Below are 22,206 nucleotides of genomic sequence, written 5' to 3' on the forward strand. Positions count from 1 at the left end.
ATGACCAAATAGGAGTCCCTGTCAAGGATGATCCAGGGCTGTACCTTCTCTACACTGACTCTGAAAATTCTATTAGACAAGCAGACTGTGTCTGTCACTGAAGTTTTTTTCAGTCCTATAAGCTTACTACCAAATATTAGATGGAGGTAAAGGACCCACTTTGCAGGAAATTATACTCCATTAATCTAAGCTATCCTTAGAAACATTGCTTAAAAAGCATAGACAAGTTCACTCTAAGGCTATGTTTACACGGCAGAATTTCAATGGGATTCTGCTGCACTGTACACACAGCAGAATTTCTGCGGCGGATGTTTTTGCCATGGAAATCCTGATTGTCCATTCTTGTCTATCCTTGTCTAGTCTTTCTGCGGATTCTGCTCGGAAAAATGCATTGCCGTCTACGAGACCATCCGTTTCCGAGTGGTCCTAGCACCCACTGGATCATTTGAATGTATGGAATGTCTGCCTGTGTTTTCTGGGCAGACATTCTGCACATTTTCGGCTGTGGGAACCCTGCCTAATTTGGAACCATCGGATTAAATCTAAATGTATTACTAATATGGAAGAACACATTTGCCCTCAGGCTTAAAGGGGTACTCCAGTGCTTAGACATCTTATCCCCTATCCAAAGGATAGGGGATAAGATGCCTGATCGCGGGAGTCCCGCTGCTGGGGACCCCCGGGATCATGCACGCGGCACCCCATTTGTAATCAGTCACCGGAGTTCGCTCCGGGACTGATTACCGGCGACTACAAGGCGGGCGGTGTGTGACAGCTATCACGCCCCCTCCCGTAGGCTTGCATTGAGGGGCGGAGCGTGACATCACACAGGGGCGGGGGCGTGATGTCACACGCCACCCGCCCTGTAGTCGCCGGTAATCAGTCCCGGAGCGAACACGCTCCGGGGACTGATTACAAACGGGGTGCCGCGTGCCTGATCCAGGGGGTCCCCAGCGGCGGGACTACCGCGATCAGGCATCTTATCCCGTATCCTTTGGATAGGGGATAAGGTGTCTAAGCACCGGAGTACCCCTTTAACTACCAATGAATATGGTGCAGCTGTAGGTCAAGTGCAGGTAAATGTTATCTAACCTCATATACAAACTCTCCCCAACCCCCTTCCACCCTTTGTGTAGACCTGGAGTAATACTTGTTAAGCTATGTGCCTATGGAGTCTAACAATGACTCTCATGAGATGTTTGTTTTTTTTGGCAATTGAAATGTTTTATTTAAGCCATCTTTAAACTTTTTTTTCTCAGATATATTTTGTCTGTTTTATGGGATACAGCAAATACTTCAATGCAATTAGCAAACAAGCCATTTCTTGTGCTGTTAGCATCCATAAAAACATGAAAAAAAAACTACATGTTAACTGTCTGAGATTTTTGCATTAAAGGCTACCGCTCTAAGAACAAACCTGGCTACTAAGGGGTGTGGACTACCTACCTAAGGACAAAACTATCTACTGGGGGGGGGGGGGGGTACTACCTAGTAAAGGGCATACCTACCTACTGGGGGTTGACTACCTACCTAAGGTTGCATCTACCTATTCAGGGGGCCTACGTACATGATAGGTAGGTATAAAGCTGATTTTACACATACATTTCTGCTATTGAAAACCTGTTCTTTTCAGCTTTAGCAGAAAGTACATGGATTTCTACAGCCCCTATTCAGATGACTGGGAGTTTCACAGAAATATATTCAACAAAAAAGTTGGAAGGGGATCATTGTCGCAAATCATGGCCCAGTATACAGTATATACTGTATATATATATATATATATATATATATATATATATATATATATATATATATATATATATATATATATATAATGTATAAATTTCTCTATATTTCAGGATGGCAAACACAACATGTAACACGGCTAAAAATTATTTTAAAGTTCTTCCTACCTTTATTTCAGCAGTAAGAATGACTTCATACTTGTGGTAAAAATCAGTAGGATTTGACAGCTGGTGCACCTTTGAACTACCAATGAATTTCTCAATGTCTCGTAGAGCTGACTCGGCACCATCCTGCGACTGACATTTATCCACAGCTTGAGAGGCTAGCAGGTAGATTCCATCTTCACACCACTGGTTAGCCTGTGTAAAATCAGAGCAGAATGCAAATGAAAAATATGGGGGGGGGGATATTTAAAAGCTGGCGTTAAGTGTTTTCGATTGCGCCCAAAACCCGTTGCTCAAAGAGTGCCACATTTTACAATGTGGTACACTAAACTTTGGAAAACCTCCATTGATCTTGTGCGCTGTGTACACCACATAAAGGCTAAGTTTCCACAAAAGTTTTTTGGGGAAAACCGCCACTGCAGTTTTTGAGCCAAAGTCAGAAGTGGATCCAGTAGGAAGGAGAAGTGTAAGTCCTTCCTTTATAATTCCCATTCCTTTTGAAAACACTCCTGGCTTTGGCTCGAAAACTGCAATGGCGGTTTTCCAAAAAATGCCGGAAAATATAGAAGTATAAACTACAAGACTTTTGTGTGCCACAAAGTGGAGAATTCCCTTTTATTATATAGTGCAGATTACACAAAAAAACAAAGCCATTCCCTTTTTTTTTTTTTTCAAAAGCCAAGAGCATAGTGTAAACATGGTAAAAAAATCTATTGAAAATAAAGGGGATAAGATGTCTGATCAGGGCCGCCATCAGGGGGTACAGCCAGTACTCCCGCAAGGGGCCCGGGCTCCTAGGGAGTCCCGGGGCCTGGCTGCACCCCTGTGCAGCATCCTCAGCACAGAAGCAGAAGACCGCTGCAGCAGTCTTCTGCTGCTGTACACAGTGGCCACTTACACCAGGGGCACACACACCGGGATGGGGGTTGCAAAGGCTGCAAAACAGATCTGACCTCACCATTACCATTCTCCATCGTTACGTGCAGTCCTGATTGCAGAGACAGGAGCAACTTCTACTTTAGGAAAAGCTCTGCACCCTCTCTGCAGTGATTGGCCAGATGTTTGGCAGCCAGGGAGCTGAATGGCTGATCACATTGTGACTGCTGTGGCTTGACCCTTCTCCCAGGAGCAGCACCAACATGCGGGCCGCAGAGGACAGTCTGCCCAGTAGGATGCTGCCTATGTACCAGAAAAACCAAACAACAGACACTCCTATCACATATGCCTGGCATCTCTATCCTCGTCCCCCTGCAGCCTTCATTAACCTATTGCAGTACGCCAAGTTGCTAGTAGTTCAAGCATCTCCAAGGTGAGAGGACACCTGATATAAGATATAATGGGCCAGCAATAACATGTATGGAGCCGTTTCTGGGACAGCACCACCTAATGCTCATTACCCCTTTCTGTTTCTGTTACAACAACTTTCAGCATGTCCTGAGGAAGTGGTCTCTAATCTGTGGCTCTACAGCTCTTATTACTACAACTCCAAACACGACCTAGGGCAGTGTTTCACAACCTGGCACTAGATACATTATAACATGGCACTATATATCTATTAGCATCAGCAAAACTTTCAACCAGTTGCTCTAGGACAAAGTTCTACATCTAATGGCTCTTGACACACAGCAAAACTACAACTCCCACAATGAACTAGGACATTTTGAGAGTTGTAACAACAAAAGATGGTTGGGGAACAATGGCCTAGGACATGCTAGGAGTAGTAGTAGCAACAGACGGAGAGCTACTAGTTGAACACTTTCCTAAGACTAGCTGGGAGTTGTAGTAACAACTCCCAGCTAGTCTTAGGAACATGGCATACACAGAGCCTACTCTTTTAAATCTGTCTTTTTCCAGTAATGAATTGATAACTCTATATGGATATATGGTTAACTCTGTGAGTATCCAGTAATAGACATAGTAATGGATCTACAATTCTCTGTCCTCTCCCACCACAATCACTTGTCTCCTATAGACCTGTCACACATTATGACATGGGATCCACAACATGACTTTCACCCTTATAATTCCAGGATCATGGCACAAGAGCAGGAGGATCTACAGAGGAGGAGAAGGAGGAGGAGGAGGAGGAGGAGGAGGAGAATTATTTAACCCCTTCATGACCCAGCCCATTTTCACCTTCAGGACCTTGGCATTTTTTGAAAATCTGACCACTGTCACTTTAAACATGAATAACTCTGGAATGCTTTTACTTATCATTCTGATTCCGAGATTGTTTTTTGTGACACATTCTACTTTATGTTATTGGTAACATTTCACTGATATTTGCATCCTTTTTTGGTATAAAATCTAAAAATTTCATGAAAATTTTTACAATTTTGCATTTTTCTAACTTTGAAAGTCTCTGTAAGGAAAATGGATATTCCAAATAAATTACATATTGATTCACATATACAATATGTCTACTTTATGTTTGCATCAAAACATTTACAAGTTTTTACTTTTGGAAGACACCAGAGGGCTTCAAAGTTCAGCAGCAATTTTCCAATTTTTCTCAAGATTTTCAAAATCGTACTTTTTCAGGGACCAGTTAAGGTTGGAAGTGGATTTTAAGGGTCTTCATATTAGAAATACCATATAAATTACCCCATTATAAAAACTGCACCCCCCAAAGTATTCAAAATGACATTCAGTAAGTGTTTTAACCCTTTAGGTGTTTCACAGGAATAGCACCAAAGTGAAGGAGAAAATTCTAAATCTTCATTTTTTACACTCGCATGTTCTTGTAGACCCAATTTTTTAATTTTTACAAGGGGTAAAAGGAGAGAAATCACCCTAAAATTTGTAACCCAATTTCTCTCGAGTAAGGAAATACCTCATATGTGTATGTCAAGTGTTCGGCGGGCGCACTAGAGGGCTCAGAAGGGAAGGAGCGACAATGGGATTTTGGAGAGTGAGTTTTTCTGAAAGGGTTTTTGGGGGGCATGTCCCATTTAGGAAGCCCCTATGGTAACAGAATAGTGGACCCCCCCACATGTGACCCCATTTTGGAAACTACCCCCCTCATGGAATTTAATAAGGGGTGCAGTGAGCATTTACACCCCACTGGCGTTTGACAGATATTTGAAACAGTGGACTGTGCAAATGAAAAATTGTATTTTCCATTTTCACAGACCACTGTTCCAAAAATCTATCATACACCAGTGGGGTGTAAATGCTCACTGCACCCCTTATTAAATTCCATGAGGGGTGTAGTTTCCAAAATGGGGTCACATGTGGATATTTATTGTTTTGCGTTTATGTCAGAACTGCTGTAACAATCAGCCACCCCTGTGCAAATCACCTCAAATGTACATGGTGCACTCTCCCTTCTAGGCCTTGTTGTGCTCCCCCAGAGCACTTTGCGCCCACATATGGGCTATCTCCGTAGTACTTTTTTCCCTTTTACCTCTTGTGAAAATGAAAAGTATAGGGCAACACCAGCATGTCAGTGTAAAAAAATTAATTTTTATACACTAACATGCTGGTGTAGACCCCAACTTCACCTTTTCATAAGGGGTTAAAGAAGGAAAAGCCCCCCAAAATTTGTAAGGCAATTTCTCCCGAGTACGGAGATACCCCATATGTGTCCCAAAACTGTTGCCCTGAAATACGACAGGGCTCCAAAGTGAGAGAGCGCCATGCGCATTTGAGGGATTTGGGATTTGCATAGGGGTATTCCATGCCAATGATTCCCAAACAGGGTGCCTCCAGCTGTTGCAAAACTCTCAGCATGCCTGGACAGTCAATGGCTGTCCGGCAATACTGGGAGTTGTTGTTTTGCAACAGCTGGAGGCTCCGTTTTGAAAACATAAGCGTACCAGACGTTTTTCTTTTTTGGGGGGGAGGGGGGCTGTGTAGGGGTATGTGTATATGTAGTATTTTTTACTTTTTATTTTAGGTTAGTATAAGTGTAGTGTAGTGTTTTTAGGGTACAGTCACATGGGCAGAGGTTCACAGCAAGTTTGCCGCTGGGAGTTTGAGCTGCAGCGCAAAATTTGCGCCATCTCAAACTTGCAGCACTCACTGTAAACCTCCGCCCATGTGAGTGTACCCTGTACATTCACATTGGGGGGAGGGGGCAAACATCCAGCTGTTGCAAAACTACAACTCCCAGCATGCCCTTTGGCTGTCCGTGCATGCTGGGAGTTGTAGTTTTGCAACAGCTGGAGGCACACTGGTTTGGAAACACTAAGTTAAGTAATAAACTTTCAAGTGTTTTGCAACCAAACTTAGTGTTTCCAAACCAGTGTGCCTCCAGCTGTTGCAAAACTACAACTCCCAGCATGCATGGTCTGTCAGTGCATGCTGGGAGTTATAGTTTTGCAACAATTGCAACAGCTGGAGGCACTGAGGTAGGAAACGGACAATGTTTCCCAAATAGTGTGCCTCCAGTTGTTGCAAAACTACAACTCCCAGCATGCCCAGACTGCCCAGGCATGCTGGAAGTTGTAGTTCGGCAATATCTGAAGGATCAGATGTTGCCGAACTACAACTTCCAGCATGCTTGGGCAGTCTGGTATGATGGGAGTTGTAGTTTTGCAACATCTGGAGGTCCACAGTTGGAGACCACTGTATAATGGTCTCCAATCTGTGCTCTTCCAGATGTTACAGAACTACAACTCCCAGCATGCCTGGACAGACTGAGCATGCTGAGATTTGTAGTTTTGCAACATCTGGAAGAGCACAGATTGGAGACCATTATACAGTGGTCTCCAAACTGTGGACCTCCAGATGTTGCAGAACTGCAACTCCCAGCATGCACTGAAAGCCAAAGGCTGTCTGGGCATGCTTGGAGTTGCAGTTGTGAAACTCCCAGAGGCAGCGGTGAGATCGCTTTCCGGCGATCTCACTGCTGCCAATGAAGATGCCGCACTGCTGCCGGAAACTCACCTCCGGGACGCACCACCGCCGGGACCGCCTGGAGGACGCCGCTCGTGCCGGGACCGCTCGGGACACCGCATGGCCGGGTAAGTGACGCCGGGGGACGGGTAAGGGACACTTAGCAGAGCGGTGTGTGTCCCGATCCCCGTGATCAGGACTCACACACCACGCTGCTAAGTATTCTGATAGCGAAACGCTGCTATCAGCTAGTCAGATTTGACTAGCTGATAGCAGCGATCGCTGGGGTGGAGGGTGGGGGATGAAACCCCCTGTGGTCGCATGGTAAGATGGCTGGCTATTAGTGATAGCCACCATCTTACCGGGCACTGCGGGATGCCGCGAGTAGCGGCAAAAATGTTCATGACGTACCTGTATGTCATGGGTCGGGAACACCTCCCACCTCATGACGTACAGGTATATCATAGGTCGGGAAGGGGTTAAAGGGGTTATCCAGGAAAAAACTTTTTTTTATATATCAACTGGCTCCAGAAAGTTAAACAGATTTGTAAATTACTTTTATTAAAAAATCTTAATCCTTTCAGTACTTAGGAGCTTCTGAAGCTAAGGTTGTTCTTTTCTGTTTAAGTGCTCTCTGATGACACGTATCTCGGGAACCGCCCAGTTTAGAAGCAAATCCCCATAGCAAACCTCTTCTAAACTGGGCGGTTCCGGAGGCACGTGTCATCAGAGAGCACTTAGAACAACCTTAGCTTCAGAAGCTCATAAGTACTGAAAGGATTAAGATTTTATATTAGAAGGAATTTACAAATGTTTAACTTTCTGGAGCCAGTTGATATATAAAAAAAGTTTTTTCCTGGATAACCCCTTTAACGTCTGTTTATTACTTGGATAGGTTGGAGGTTTTGTGATTATCAGAATACCCTTATAACACCATGTATCTGCATATAATATCACCTACCATCATAAACCTCCATGTATGTTTATATACCACCGCATAGGTGGCAGCGTATGCCTGTGCAACTTGCATTTTTTGGGGCCTCGTATGGGGAGGATATCAGTCTATGGTTCAGTGGTTTTAATACAGTCACTATGTGGCGGTAATGGTATTTGTCATGGTGTGGCGGTATTATTCTCCCCTGTGTACAGGTATTATTAGTAATATTGGTCTCAGTATACAGGATTTGGTCAGTAACAGTATGATGGTAATGTGTATGGTGATAATATTTCTCCTTGTATACCGGTATTATTGTTATTGGTCTCAGTATACAGGATTTGGTCAGGAACAGTATAATGGTAAGATATATGGTAATGTGTATAGTGATAATAATTCCTCCTTCCTCATTGAACTAAAGGGCGCTTGTCCTGTTTTAAAATATTTTCACAATGGTGAAGATAGTAGACAGGCCCTGGTGGTGGACTTGGTGGCTGTCAGACCTCTTATCCCCTATCCTCTGGATAGGGGATAAGATGTCAAGGGCCGGAGTACCCTTTTAAGGTCTGAAATAAATGCTACACAGAGCAAAAGTACCAATGAGTTAGAGGCTATAAAGAATAGAAAAGTTGGGCCCTGTGACACACTAGAAGGCTAAATTTTGATTCCATATAACTTTGAGCACCGTACTACTTTATGAGTTTTAAGGCTAGGTTCACACCCACTTTTGGCTGACAAAATTTGCAAGAAGAAAACTAAAGAGACATTTTTCCCATAACAACCAGTCACAGCTCAGCTGAGCTGTGATTGGTTGTTAAAGAAAAAATATATCTCCTTTTCTTCTCATACAGTTTAATAAATCAGGGCCATTGCTTTATGTTGAATAGTAAAACTGCCATTTGGACAATTATTTATAATCATAAAATTAAAGTTGTTATCCACCATAAGGTGATTTTAGTACGTCCCTGGCAGACAGTAATGGACATGCTTAGGAAGGATCTGCGCTTGTCTTGGGGCTAAATGGCTATGTTGTGAGATTACCATAACACTGTAGCTAGCTTTTTGTGAACTTGTATTTCCTGTTTGACTTATGTTTTTTTTACTACAAATCCCACAATGCCATTTTCCTCCCTCCCACACATCAGCCACCCCACCCATTCAAACAAAAGACCTATGGTTTTCAATCAGGGTGCCTACAGCTGTTGCATTAGTTGCAGATTGATCCCTCCACCCATTGAAGCAGACAGGCTCCCTGTCATCAGCTGAATAGTGAGTCACGTCTCGGACGCATTGCAAGCTGGCAAAAATCCGAGACAACAGTCATTTTGTATGCAGTTAAAAATAAATATTGGAGTGAAACTCACAGAAGAATTGTGAGAAAACCGTCACACACAGGTACAGACACTATATTATGAACTACACCCACTTTACAGCCCCTGTAGCATAGTCAAATAAAAACAAAATCATGGAATACCCCTTTAAGTGTTTTTTTATCGGCACATTATTTTGGTCAGTTTTTACAGTATTTGAAAAATTGCAGTTTTTCCTTGCAAACATAATCAAAATATTTAGCTGTCTTTTCATGATAAAATTACAGTTTTTTTAAGGCTGACAGCCATTTCAGTAAATCATCAATGTTTTACAATGCAGTTGCGATATTCAAAGCTAAAACATGTGAAAAACATTTGGGGGAGAGTTATCAAACCTTGTGCACAGGAACAATGGAGCAGTTACACATAGCAACAATCAGATTTCAGCTTTGAATGTTTTTTAATAAATGAAGCAAGATGCTATGGGCAACTTCTCCAAGTTTTGCTTTTACACAAGGTTTGATAGATCTCACCCAATGGGTTTTAAATTGTCAATTACATCACAAAACAGTGGCAATTCATGGTAAAGTTGGGTTTCCATTGAATTTATGGGGTATTTCCACAATTAAAAATTATCCTCTCTCCTATGACTGCAAATGGCAGTTTTACTATTCAACATTACTCAATAGTCTAAAAATGCTTATTTGTTGTCTTTGTTTAGCGATAAAACAGCCATTTTATGGCTCAAAAAAGGTGTGTTAACATAACCTCGAACTCATGCATATGAACCACCCTTATACTTTTGCTCTTTGTAGGATTCACTTCAGACCTTAACTACATTAAACTGCAATATTTGAAAATGGCACTAACTAAATAATATTTTGTAATATTACGTTAAATTAGATTCTGTTACCTGCAGATAAATATTGGAGGGATTTTGAAAGCTGTTTTTACTATTTTCTGGTTGTTAATTGCAACTGCCGGTAAGCCCCCTCAAAATATGGCCGGCAAATTCCTTTTTTTTTTTTTCAGTTTGACAGCTGTAATTTTGACGGGTCATAACGGCCAATAACGGATCCCGATTGACCCCATTATAGTCAATGGGGTCCGCCACCCCCATTATTTTCGGAGAGAAAAGCCAGAGAAAAAGAAGGTGCAAGTACTATTTTTTCTCCGGCTTTTCTCGATCCTAAAATACCGGGCTTCACACTGCTGGAGACAACCAGCAGTGTGAATGTAGCCATAGATGTATAGTATCTCACATAAATGAGTACACCCCTCACATTTTTGTAAATATTTTATTTTATATTTTCATGTAACAACACTGAAGCAAAACACTCGGCTACAATGTATAATGTATAACCGTGTTTAAAGAAGAAGTCCCATGTCCGATCAGTACAGAAAAACGTATCCCCTATCTGCCACGCCCCCTCCATATATGTCTATGGGAGAGCTGTTCGGCTATCTTCAGTCCTTCGGCTATCTTCGGGGGTCATAACGTGGGAGAGCCAGGGCTCTGTACAGACAATCGTGGGGGCCTCAGTGCTCGGATCTCCCACGATCTAAAACTGCGGGGGGGATAAGTGTTTCTGTCCTGATCGGGCATGGGATTTCTCCTTTAATGTTGTGTCCACTCAAAATAACTCAACACACAGCCAATGTCTAAACCTTGGCAACAAAACTGAATACAACTCTAAGTGGTTATGTTAACATATGTCCAATTAATCATTTTCCCTCCCCAGTGTCCTGTGACTTGTTAGCGTTACAACGTCTTAGTTGCGAATGGTGAGTGAAGAAAAAAACAGCTTAAGGTTGGGAAAGCAGTGTAGGTATGAGTCAACAGCCCTCAAAAAAATAATGGAGAAGTTTGGATGGGTAGATTATTGGATAGAAAGAAATCTGGAGTTTAAAGTTGTATTCATGTTCTAATAAATCAAAGAAAACATTGTCCCGTATAGACATGATTATGGGGGATAGAGAGATTGTGCCCTGGTTAAAAGATATTAAATATGAGCTGCAGAGTATTTCCGATCCCGCCCAACTGATGCTTCAGCAACTATCTAAGAAGAATAAGCAGAGAAGTATAAGGATAGATCCCTTTTGGGTGAAGATATGGGGAGAAGATTTAAAAATTATTGGGTAAATTCAGTCTTAATTTGAAATGAATGATGGTACGGCTTCAGAAGGAATCATTTGGGATGTTTTTAAGGCGGTGATAAGAGGGGTTCTGAAAGAGAAAATTGTGAGAGGGAAAAGGAAGGCAAAGAAGGAAGAAGAGGAAGTTAGATGAGAAGTGGAGGGAACAGAATAGCAGTACATAGAAACAGGGTTAGAAAAATAGGAGGAGGGAATCGAAAAATATAAAGAGCTATTGGCAGCTAAGGCTAAGAAAGCAATTTTTCATTCTAAGAATAAAAAAGTATTCAGACGGAGATGTATTGGGCCCAAAGTATCAACATTTTGTGCGGCCACCATTATTTTTCAGCACTGCCTTAAAGGGGTACTCCACCCGTAGATGTTTTATCCCCTATCCAAAGGATGAATGTCTGATCGTGGGGGTCCTGCCGCAGGGATCCCCGTGATCTTTGTGCAGCACCCGACATTCGTTTGGATCATCATGTGGCTGTGTTGAGTTATTTTGAGGAGACACAACATTAAACAATGTTATCCAGGCTGTGCACTTACTACTTTACATTGTAGTGGAGGGTCATTTCTTTGACCCTCTTTGACATGAAAAGATATAATAAAATATTATTTACAAAAATGTGAGGGATGGACTGACTTATGTAAAATACTGTAAATGAATATATATTTGAGAAATTATTTATTCCTTTATGTTATGTATGGCACAATTATGCCTTTGTATACAATTGTGACTGCCATGTATACTTTATGTTCAATATATATATATATATATATATATATATATATATATATATGTATATATATATATATATATTTTTTTTTTTTTATAAGGGCCTATTTTACATAGAATGAGAGCATATCAATCCAGTACTCATAATTGCTACTGCCACCAGATAGATTAGATCATAGAATAGCCTACTCAGATAAAATAATCAAATGAATTACCTTGTCAAGTTGTTGGTGTAGCGCTAATGATTTTCCCAGGATGTCATACTTTTTCTTGGTTTCATTGGTGAAATCATCACAGATGCGTCTGAGCTCTATGCATTTTGGTCTAATGGAGTCTACAGCATAGTGGTTATTTTGTATTAGCTGATCTCCGTGAAAAGCATGTAGTTGGGCTTTCTCCAGCATACCCTAGTGAAAAACCAAGATAACTGAACATAACTGGGAAAAAACTAGGAAAATAAGAATGTTTGCATTATTGTGGAAATCCAAGTATGCACAAAGCCGCAAGACATCTTTGAGTAACATTTATAATACACTAAGATCAATTATTATTATTATTATTTTTTTAATAGGTATAAGGAGCTGTTTATATTACGTTTTGGCTAAACACCAGCTATGTATGTTGGGATACCCATAGTATAACCATAAGAATCAACAGGCCCAATCAAGTCTACTTATGACTATGTATGACATTCGTTTGGTAGACTACACTTTTATGTCCTGCAAATGAAATGTAGACATTTTTCCTTGATTCGAAAATAGAACTTGTATGCCAACAAAAAAATGTTGTATTGGTGGGAAGCAACCTCTTAGACCTCACCACCATCACGATCATTACAAAGAATAAACCTCTTATTGTTTTCACAGTGACTTGGCCACTCACATCAGTGGAACTGTTGTGTCTTACAAGGTAAAGCTGTTCATACAAACTGTTGGCTCACCCTGTTATATATTGTACTGTGGTTAAAATCAGAAAAACTATAGGCAAAAAACAGAATGCCACAAAGATGTACACATCATAGCAAATGATCATGCTATTGCTATGGGGCCCTTGGAGCAAGGGTACTCTGCCTGCGTTGGTCTTATTATCTTTTATACTTGTAGGACACTGTGCTAGACTCATTTTCTCCCTCAACTGCACTTTTGGCAAATAAATACATGGTAGTTTTGACCTTAGGGTCATGCAAAGCAAGGGGAAATAAGTACTTGACCTTTATTCACTTAGTGGGCTTATTTCGATCTTTGCTATGGGGCCCCCTTTCATCTATCTATGCCGCAGGCCAAGCATAATATTTTTCAATATATTTATGGCAATGAATGGATGTACTTAAATTTGTAAATATTTCTGAATGTCTCTACAATGCATGGTAATAGCAAAACCAAAAGTGATATATTTATAATATGGGATACCTAATTACTTGCATCTAAGCAGAAAAACAATCACAGGATATGTAGGAACATTTGGTCATTGCTTTTGAAAAGGCAACTAGCCCCAGAAAATAGCTAGTTATGTGTACATAAACAGGATACACTGAGACAATCACAGGATAACTGTGGACATTGGGTATACAGACTTAATACTTATAATGATGTAAGTTTTCCCGCATAAATACATTAAGAATGTGTCATGTTTGACATTAGACATGTGAGGTATAACCAAGCCAGAACCAATCCAGACTTCTTTAAGCCACTGCCTCATATTAGTAAAGCCATCATTGGGGCAGATTTAGCAAAACCTGGGCAGAGGAAAAGCTGACCAGTTGCCCATAGCAACCAATCAGATTGTTTTTTTTATTTTTTACAAAGGCCTCTGAAAAATTTAAGAAGCAATCTGATTGGTTGCTGTGGACAAATGTTTAGCTTTTTAGCTGCACAGGTTTTCATAAGTCTCCCCAATTGGGTTTAAATGGAACTCCAATACTTAGCAACTCATCCCCTATCCTATTCATTCTTATAGGAAAGCCAGAGATACAGTGCTCGTGTATCTCCGGCTCTCCAATAGAAATGCATGAAGAGGGCATGTCAACCACCAATTTGCGCAGAGGTCGATACAGCTCTGTCCATGAAGCGATGGGGAGAGCCGGGGTGCCAGGCAGGAGATAGTGGGGATCCCAGTGGTCGAAACCCTGGATCATACACTTATCCCCTATCCTGTGGATAAGGGATAAGTTGTTAAGTACCAGAGTTCCCCTTTAACAGTTAATTTGATTGGTGTAAGTTAAGTTAGTAATAATAAAGGAAAGACGTTTTCATACATAAGTGTTTATCCACATGTACTAGCACGTTGTGTTTTGTTTTATTTTTGCTGCATGTTTGTGAAAATTGCAGCAAAGAACAAAAAACAAAGAAGAAAACACAAAAAACAGGCCCATTTAAAAGCATCCTTAGCCTTAAAATATAGATTAAATCAGCAGGTTAAATTTCACATGGTTATGTAAGCTTTGTATTCTAGTTAACTGTAAAGTCCATATTACCTAAATAAGTACATTAATTATTTAGTCTTTAGTCTATTTATTCTTAGAACTTGTCTCTTTTTCATCATAAAGTTTATCAAAATAGTGCAGGATGTAGGAAGTATGTGGATTGTTCACTAGCTATGTCTGTAAGTCATGTAGTGAGGTCAGTACAATGTAGGAACAATTTATAGACAATAAATGTGCTGGATAAAAATCTTGAATAGGCATTACTGCTGTTTGTGAACTGTGACAATATGTGTCACCAGACTTAATGTACGATTGTGGGTTTATGTATGGCACCTTTGTAATACTGCAGTGTTTCTTACAATTCCTGTCTGTTGCTTTGTTTTTTCCCCTAGTAGATGGATATTTTGTAAGGTTTACCTGTCCTTTCTCCTCCTGTTGCTTTAACTCTTTAAGAAGTTGCTCTACTTTTGACACACTGTCTCCTATGTCTGTAAAGGAAGCTTGAGCATCCATCAGGGCATCCAGTGTAAGCTTAAGCTGTGAAGAAAAGACAGATTATTCTTATTACAATTTATGGTCCTTCAAATTTCTGGAATACTGGCACACCACTATTGTACAAGCAAAGGGGGAGATTTATCAAAACCTGTCCAGAGTTGTCCATAGCAACCAATCAGATCGCTTCTTTCATTTTTCACAGACCTTTTTTTTTTTTAAATGAAAGAAGCGATCTGATTGGTTGCTATGGGCAACTCAGCAACTTTTCCTCTGGACAGATTTTGCTAAATCTCCCCCAAAATGCATTCAGCAATAAATTTTACAGTAAAGATCATGCATTTCCTTAATAATAAATACCTCATATATTTTACCTTGTAATGTATCATTTATGTAGTAATAGAGCTCTCACAAAGGTACAAAGTAATTCTTCTATTGATTCTGTAAGGCTTAAGTCTCCACTTGGGTTTTTTTCTGGCAGTTTTTGGAGATCTGCCACTGCAGTTTTTGAGCCAAAGCCAGAAATGTATTCAAAAGGAATAGGACATATAAAGGAAGGACTTACACTTCTCCTCCATTATGGATCCACTTCTGACTTTGGCTCAAAAACTGCAGTGGCAGTATTCCAAAAACTGCCAGAAAAAAAAACAAGTGGAAACCTAGCCTAAGAAATGAATAGGAGAAATAACCTGGCATGCCTCATGGTATGCCATATCACGAGGTATGGTTCAAGGGAAGAATGTCTCTTACGTACAGCATTCAGCGGTGCACCACACTGCGAGTCCCTGGCCCTCTGTTCCCCCCTTACTTTATTATTATTCTTCATTTGGCCACACATATTAAAAGGAGTCATCAACTTTGTAAATATCATTTTTATATACCCTAATAGGGATTCTGTGGTGTGTGTTTATAAACAGTGTCTCTCAGTTCATGAGAGCCTGTCCTATCCTTTATGTAATGCCTAATGTTCTCTGTGGTAGTGCTGTAGTAAAATAAAAAGCTAATAGTGGCCATACACCTTCAATCGCTTCTCTGCTCTTTTAGAACAAAATAATTGTGAGGCCTCCATAAACTTTAACCCCTTAAGGACCAAGCCCATTTTGACCTCAAGGACCAGGCCAATTTTATTTTTGCATTTTTGCTTTTTCCTCCTCGTCTTCTAAAAATCATAACTCTTTTATATTTTCATCCACAGATTAGTATGAGGGCTTGTTTTTTTGCGTGACCAGTTGTCCTGCGTAATGACATCACTAATAATGTATGGTGCAACCATAAAAATACTATTTCTGTGGGGAAATTAAAAAGAAAACCGCAATTCTGCTAATTTTGGAAGGTTTTGTTTTCACACTGTACACACTGTTATGGTAAAATTGACATGTTCTTTATTCTGTGGGTCAATATAATTAAAATGATGAATAAAGGTTATTAGTCCTCAGCTCAATATCAAAAAAGGATTAATGGTAGATGTCTGGTGTCAGAAAGAACAAAAGACAACCGTATCACTAGTAAATTGTTTAATATAAAAATAATAATAAAAGAGTATATGCGTTTCCCGCAGGGCCCTAGGGTAGCGCAATATTAGAAATCACAATATAAAATGCATAAATATGGTTCAGCAATACACTACAGAATAGAGGTGGATAGAGGTTATCAATCCTCTAAAGATAAAAAGTTACTGTAACTGGTGTATCTATTAATAGCGGTTTAGGCATGAATTGACACACTTCCAAGGGTGATTGTGTGTCTATGATATGGAAGAGGCTTTGTTATATTTATAAATAGTTCCACCTGTGAAGCATCATAGAGAGTGTCCTGTAAATACAAACAGTCCTGTATATAAAATGAATCCTATGGAATAAATGTGATAACTTGTAACAGGTGAAGTCCTGAAAAAATATCCTGAAATAAATACATTCCTGGAACAGATAAGAATGGTCGTATGCAGTTCAGTTGGTAACAATGATAGTACTGGATCGTTAATGCCGGTTCATCCACTCCAAGTAAATCCTCTACTTGGTTAACCACTAAAGGTTTTTTTCGGTGCGGCATCTGCCCGAATTGCCTTCAGTTAGGAGGGCCAAAAAAAACATTGGAGGTGAAATCCACCACCAATGGTTTTAAATGGCAGATACCGAACCTGATCACGTGCACCACAAAGGGTGTTCTCTATCTGTTACAATGCAATTGTAACAAACAATACATTGGCAGAACTAAGAGACCCCTTAGAGTGAGGATATCTGAGCACATGTACAATATCAAAAAGGGCTGCATGAAACATCCCCTATCGAGCCATTTTGCCCAAATTCATAATAAGGACCCTACTGGACTTCTTTTTGTTGGTATTCAGGTTATATCCAAAGATTGGAGGGGAGGTAACTATCTAACCCGTATGTCCAGAGCTGAGGCTCAGAAAATATTTGAATTTGAGAGCCTAGAACCTAGGGGTCTCAATTCCAATCTAGAACTTTTTGATTTTCTCTAGGAGGCTGTGATTTATAGTAGATCAAGTAGGTCACCATCATATTAGCCATCAATTGGCCCTATGCACTATTCCCTGGCTTGTTTCCTGCATTATCACCATCCCATCTTTATTTTTATTTCTATTTTTATTTTTTATATTTATTTTTATTTCCATTTTTTATTTCTATTTTTATTTTTATTTATTTTTATATTTATTTTTATGCCCCATTGTATTTTTTATTGTATTTTTAAAACTATTATTATTATGATTAAAAAAATCGCAAACTTTTTAACCAAATCAGTATGTTCAAAATCCTTCTATTTCAACGATCTATAACTTTTTCATTTTTCCGTATAAGCTGTTATACGTATAATCCGTATAATCTGTACTTTTTTATTGATACCACATTTGTGTATATAAAACGTTTGTCACGATGCCGGCTGGCAGGAGGTGGATCCTCTGTGCCAGAGAGGGATTGGCGTGGACCGTGCTAGTGGACCGGTTCTAAGTTACTACTGGTGTTCACCAGAGCCCGCCGCAAAGCGGGATGGTCTTGCTGCGGCGGTAGTAACCAGGTCGTATCCACTAGCAACGGCTCAACCTCTCTGACTGCTGAAGATAGGCGCGGTACAAGGGAGTAGACAAAAGCAAGGTCGGACGTAGCAGAAGGACGGGGCAGGCAGCAAGGATCGTAGTCAGGGGCAACGGCAGGAGGTCTGGAACACAGGCTAGGAACACACAAGGGAACGCTTTCACTAGGCACAAGGGCAACAAGATCCGGCGAGGGAGTGCAGGGGAAGTGAGGTATACATAGGGAGTGCACAGGTGAAGACACTAATTGGAACCACTGCGCCAATCAGTGGCGCAGTGGCCCTTTAAATCGCAGAGACCCGGCGCGCGCGCGCCCTAGGGAGCGGGGCCGCGCGCGCCGGGACAGGACCGAGGGAGAGCGAGTCAGGTACGGAAGCCGGGGTGCGCATCGCGAGCGGGCGCCACCCGCATCGCGAATCGCATCCCGGCTGGAGGCGGTATCGCAGCGCACCCGGTCAGTGGATCTGACCGGGGCGCTGCCGTAGCGAGGATGTTGCGAGCGCTCCGGGGAGGAGCGGGGACCCGGAGCGCTCGGCGTAACAGTACCCCCCCCCTTGGGTCTCCCCCTCTTCTTAGAGCCTGAGAACCTGAGGACCAGACTTTTATCTAGGATATTGTCCTCAGGTTCCCAGGATCTCTCTTCAGGACCACAGCCCTCCCAGTCCACTAAAAAAAAGTTTTTCCTCTGACCTTTTTGGAGGCCAGTATCTCCTTTGCGGTGAAGATGTCTGAAGAACCGGAGACAGGAGTAGGAGAAATAAGTTTGGGAGAGAAACGGTTGATGATGAGTGGTTTAAGAAGAGAGACATGAAAGGCATTAGGAATACGAAGAGAAGGAGGAAGAAGAAGTTTGTAAGAGACAGGATTAATTTGGCACAAGATTTTGAAAGGACCAAGATAGCGTGGTCCCAATTTGTAGCTGGGAACACGGAAGCGGACATATTTAGCGGAGAGCCATACCTTGTCTCCGGGAGAAAAAATGGGGGGAGCTCTTCTTTTCTTATCAGCAAACTTCTTCATGCGTGATGAAGCCTGTAAGAGAGAATTTTGGGTCTCTTTCCATATGGTGGAAAGATCACGAGTTATTTCATCCACAGCGGGCAAACCAGAGGGCAAGGGAGTAGGGAGGGGGGGAAGAGGGTGACGGCCGTACACCACGAAAAATGGGGATTTGGAAGAAGATTCAGAGACTCTGAAGTTGTACGAGAATTCGGCCCATGGAAGAAGATCTGCCCAGTCACCAATGCCGTAAATAATCACCCAGGACCTGGTTAATTCTTTCTACTTGCCCATTGGATTGAGGATGATAAGCAGAAGAAAAGTTTAATTTAATCTTGAGTTGTTTACAGAGAGCCCTCCAGAATTTTGACACGAATTGGACGCCTCTATCCGAGACGATCTGCGTGGGCAACCCGTGAAGACGAAAAATGTGTACAAAAAATTGTTTTGCCAACTGAGGCGCTGAAGGAAGACCAGGAAGAGGAATAAAATGTGCCATCTTGGAAAATCGATCAACGACCACCCAAACAACAGTGTTGCCACGGGATGGGGGTAAGTCTGTAATAAAGACCATACCAATCAGAGACCAAGGCTGTTCGGGGACAGGCAGAGGATGAAGAAGACCAGCAGGCTTCTGGCGAGGAGTCTTATCCCGGGCACAGACAGTGCAGGCCCGCACAAAATCAACAACATCCAGGGGGGCGTGTCCTGCAGTGCATGGCGGCGGTCGCATAAACCTTGTGCTCCGCTGCAGCCCAGGCCTAATAGCGGCTAAACAGCATTGATCCTGAGCATATCGCTACGGCAATTGTGCCCACCGGTACCTGAACTATCGGGGCACCTGATGATGACCCGGAGGCGAGGGAAAAAGAGCCCACTGAAGCTCACGGCGTTCTTTCCTGCTGCAGAGGCCTCACAAGATGGCGCGGCTCAGTGCGGGTCAGCGTCTCCGGCTACTGGAAGTGCCTCACCAGCGTCTTCATCCTCTCAGACGGGTTGCGCCCTGGAGGCTTCTCCTTCAACTCCTCCGATTCTCCTGACAGGCTGGTCGCCTTCGGTGCAGCAGGACCCGCAGGTACTGTTTTCCCCGATCTCCTCCAAGCCACTGGGAGCGGGGACCCTGCATACTAGAGGCCCAGGAGGCCCTGATGGGAGCTCTCCGTCGGCGCCCCTAACTGAACCTATTATGAGGGGGCTTCTCGCTGAGTTACATACCTCCATTCAGGGTGACATTAAGGCAGCTGTGTCCAATATACAGCATGAGATCTCCTCTCTTGGACACCGCACATCGCACATTGAGAACAAGATGGCGGAACTCACCTCTTCTCATAATGAAGTAGTGGACTTAGCTAATGGCCTGGAGGATGAGGTTGCCGCTCTTCAACTTAAGATAGCTGATATGGAGGACAGGTCTCGCCGAAACAATTTAAGGGTGAGAGGGGTGCCGGAGTCTGTGAAAACGGAGGACCTCAACACCTTCCTAACAGATTAGTTTGCATTGTTGCTGCCTCAGGCTTCCACCCTAGATCTGCTAATGGACAGAGTCCACAGGCTTCCTAAGCCCAAAACCCTACCTGCTGCTACACCAAGGGATGTGATTCTGCGCCTTCACTTTTACCATATTAAGGAGCAATTGATGTTGGTGGCGCGCTCCTCACCCTCCCTACCAGATGGGTATTCGGGACTCCAACTCTACACGGATCTATCTGCTGCCACTCTGGCCAGGAGACGTGAGTTCAGTGCAGGGACTAAAGCTCTCAGAGAAAAAGGGATCCCTTATAAATGGGGATTCCCTGTGAAATTGATTATCACCAATAAGGGGTCCAAACATGTGGTCTCTTCCCCGGAGACCCTTCTGCAACTGTGTGCGGAATGGAACTTGCCTGTTGATCTGTCTGCTCAGAGGTCCCTGGACATACCGCATGCTGCAAAGATAGCTGAGGAATGGAAGGTTGTCTCCCACCGCAAGAAAAAAATCAAGACATGAACTGTTCCTCTGCCTTTAGACAGGCCTGTCCGACTTGTCTCACTGGCTTGCGACTGGGGTATCCTTCCCCATCCTTTGGGTTACTTATCCTCTTAGTGCTCTGGATACTTTTCCTGAATGTTTAAACATTCGGCCTAACTGCAGTCGAATGTACTTACCTACCCCCATTAAGACCTACCACATGGTCTTTACTACTGCTTGCTCAATTTATTTGTTCTTTGTTGTTCGTTCTGTTTACTTGTTTTCTGTCCCGTTGGTCCTCCATCACTTACTTTCTCTGATAATGGATATGAGAGGCTCCTCTTGCGAGCTGCTAAGTGTAGATGTATCCTCTTCGACGGGAGCACCTGCTCCTTTTCAGTTTACTGTGCTAATGGTTCTGCTTTGCGTTGATGTATACTTTAAGTATGGTTATTAAGGTTGTGTCTATGAATGTGCGGGGTCTTAACTCACCGTATAAAAGGTCTCTGGTGTGGAGGGAGGCTAGACGCCTGGCGGCCGATGTCCTCTGTATACAAGAATCCCATCTATTAGCCCTAGATGCCCATAGACTCCAAAATAAGAGATATCCACATATCTATCAAGCGCATGCTGTTCACAAGAAGGGAGGAGTGGCGATTGCATTTAAGGACACCCTGACGGTTACTGTCCAGCACTCTGTGATAGATGATAGAGGTCGTTTTATAATTATTGTGTGCTTACTAAACAATGTTCAATACACCTTAGGCTCCTTATATGCGCCTAATACGAAACAGTGTACCTTCCTCAGGGCATTCTTGCGCAAATTGGAGTCCTTGAGAAGGGGACACTGCCTACTGCTAGGAGATTTTAATATGACCATGTGGCCTAGTGTAGATTCTACTTCGCCCAGTTTGAAAAAAGAACCCACAGGTTTCTTCACTAGTGTGTCCCAAAATGACCTATATGATGTTTGGCGTATATCCCACCCCACGGAAAGGGACTTCACCTTCTTTTCTCATGTGCATAAGATATACACCAGAATAGATTACGCCCTTACCTCCCACTCTCTCCTATCATTGGTTTCAGAGGCCCAAATTATGCCCATAGAATGGTCGGACCATTCCCCCATAAGCGTAACCATTAAAGAATCGCATAGCCCCCGCCCGACCTATATTTGGAGACTTAACCCACTAATACTCCATAATCCTGAATACTCTGAAGCGACCAAGTTGGCGGTTGATGCCTACTTCCGCATTAATGATACTGGTGATGTCACAGACCCCATGCTTTGGTGTGCGTTTAAGGCTACAATTAGGGGCCACTTTATTAGCCAAACAGCCTATGACAGAAAGCTCCGCCAGACCAAAACACTAGAACTCCAACAGCGCCTTGCGGAATTACATAGGCGCAATAAGACCTCGTACT

At 42.3% G+C, this 22,206-nt stretch overlaps 1 protein-coding gene across 4 annotated transcripts in view; it reads right to left on the reverse strand.

Moving 5' to 3' along the window:
- The window catches only part of MCF2L2 (MCF.2 cell line derived transforming sequence-like 2), a 503,791-nt gene that overhangs the window by 331,533 nt on the left and 150,052 nt on the right, over positions 1-22,206 (reverse strand). For all 4 annotated transcript variants that reach the window (XM_056565304.1, XM_056565302.1, XM_056565303.1 and 1 more), the window contains exons 10-12: positions 14,708-14,827; positions 12,084-12,275; positions 1,914-2,105 (exon numbers count right to left, since the gene is read on the reverse strand). In XM_056565304.1, the coding sequence (XP_056421279.1) occupies positions 1,914-2,105; positions 12,084-12,275; positions 14,708-14,827 (504 nt within the window). The remainder of the gene's footprint in view (positions 1-1,913; positions 2,106-12,083; positions 12,276-14,707; positions 14,828-22,206) is intronic.

Source organism: Hyla sarda, chromosome 3 (assembly GCF_029499605.1).
Source record: "Hyla sarda isolate aHylSar1 chromosome 3, aHylSar1.hap1, whole genome shotgun sequence".
NCBI lineage: Eukaryota > Metazoa > Chordata > Amphibia > Anura > Hylidae > Hyla > Hyla sarda.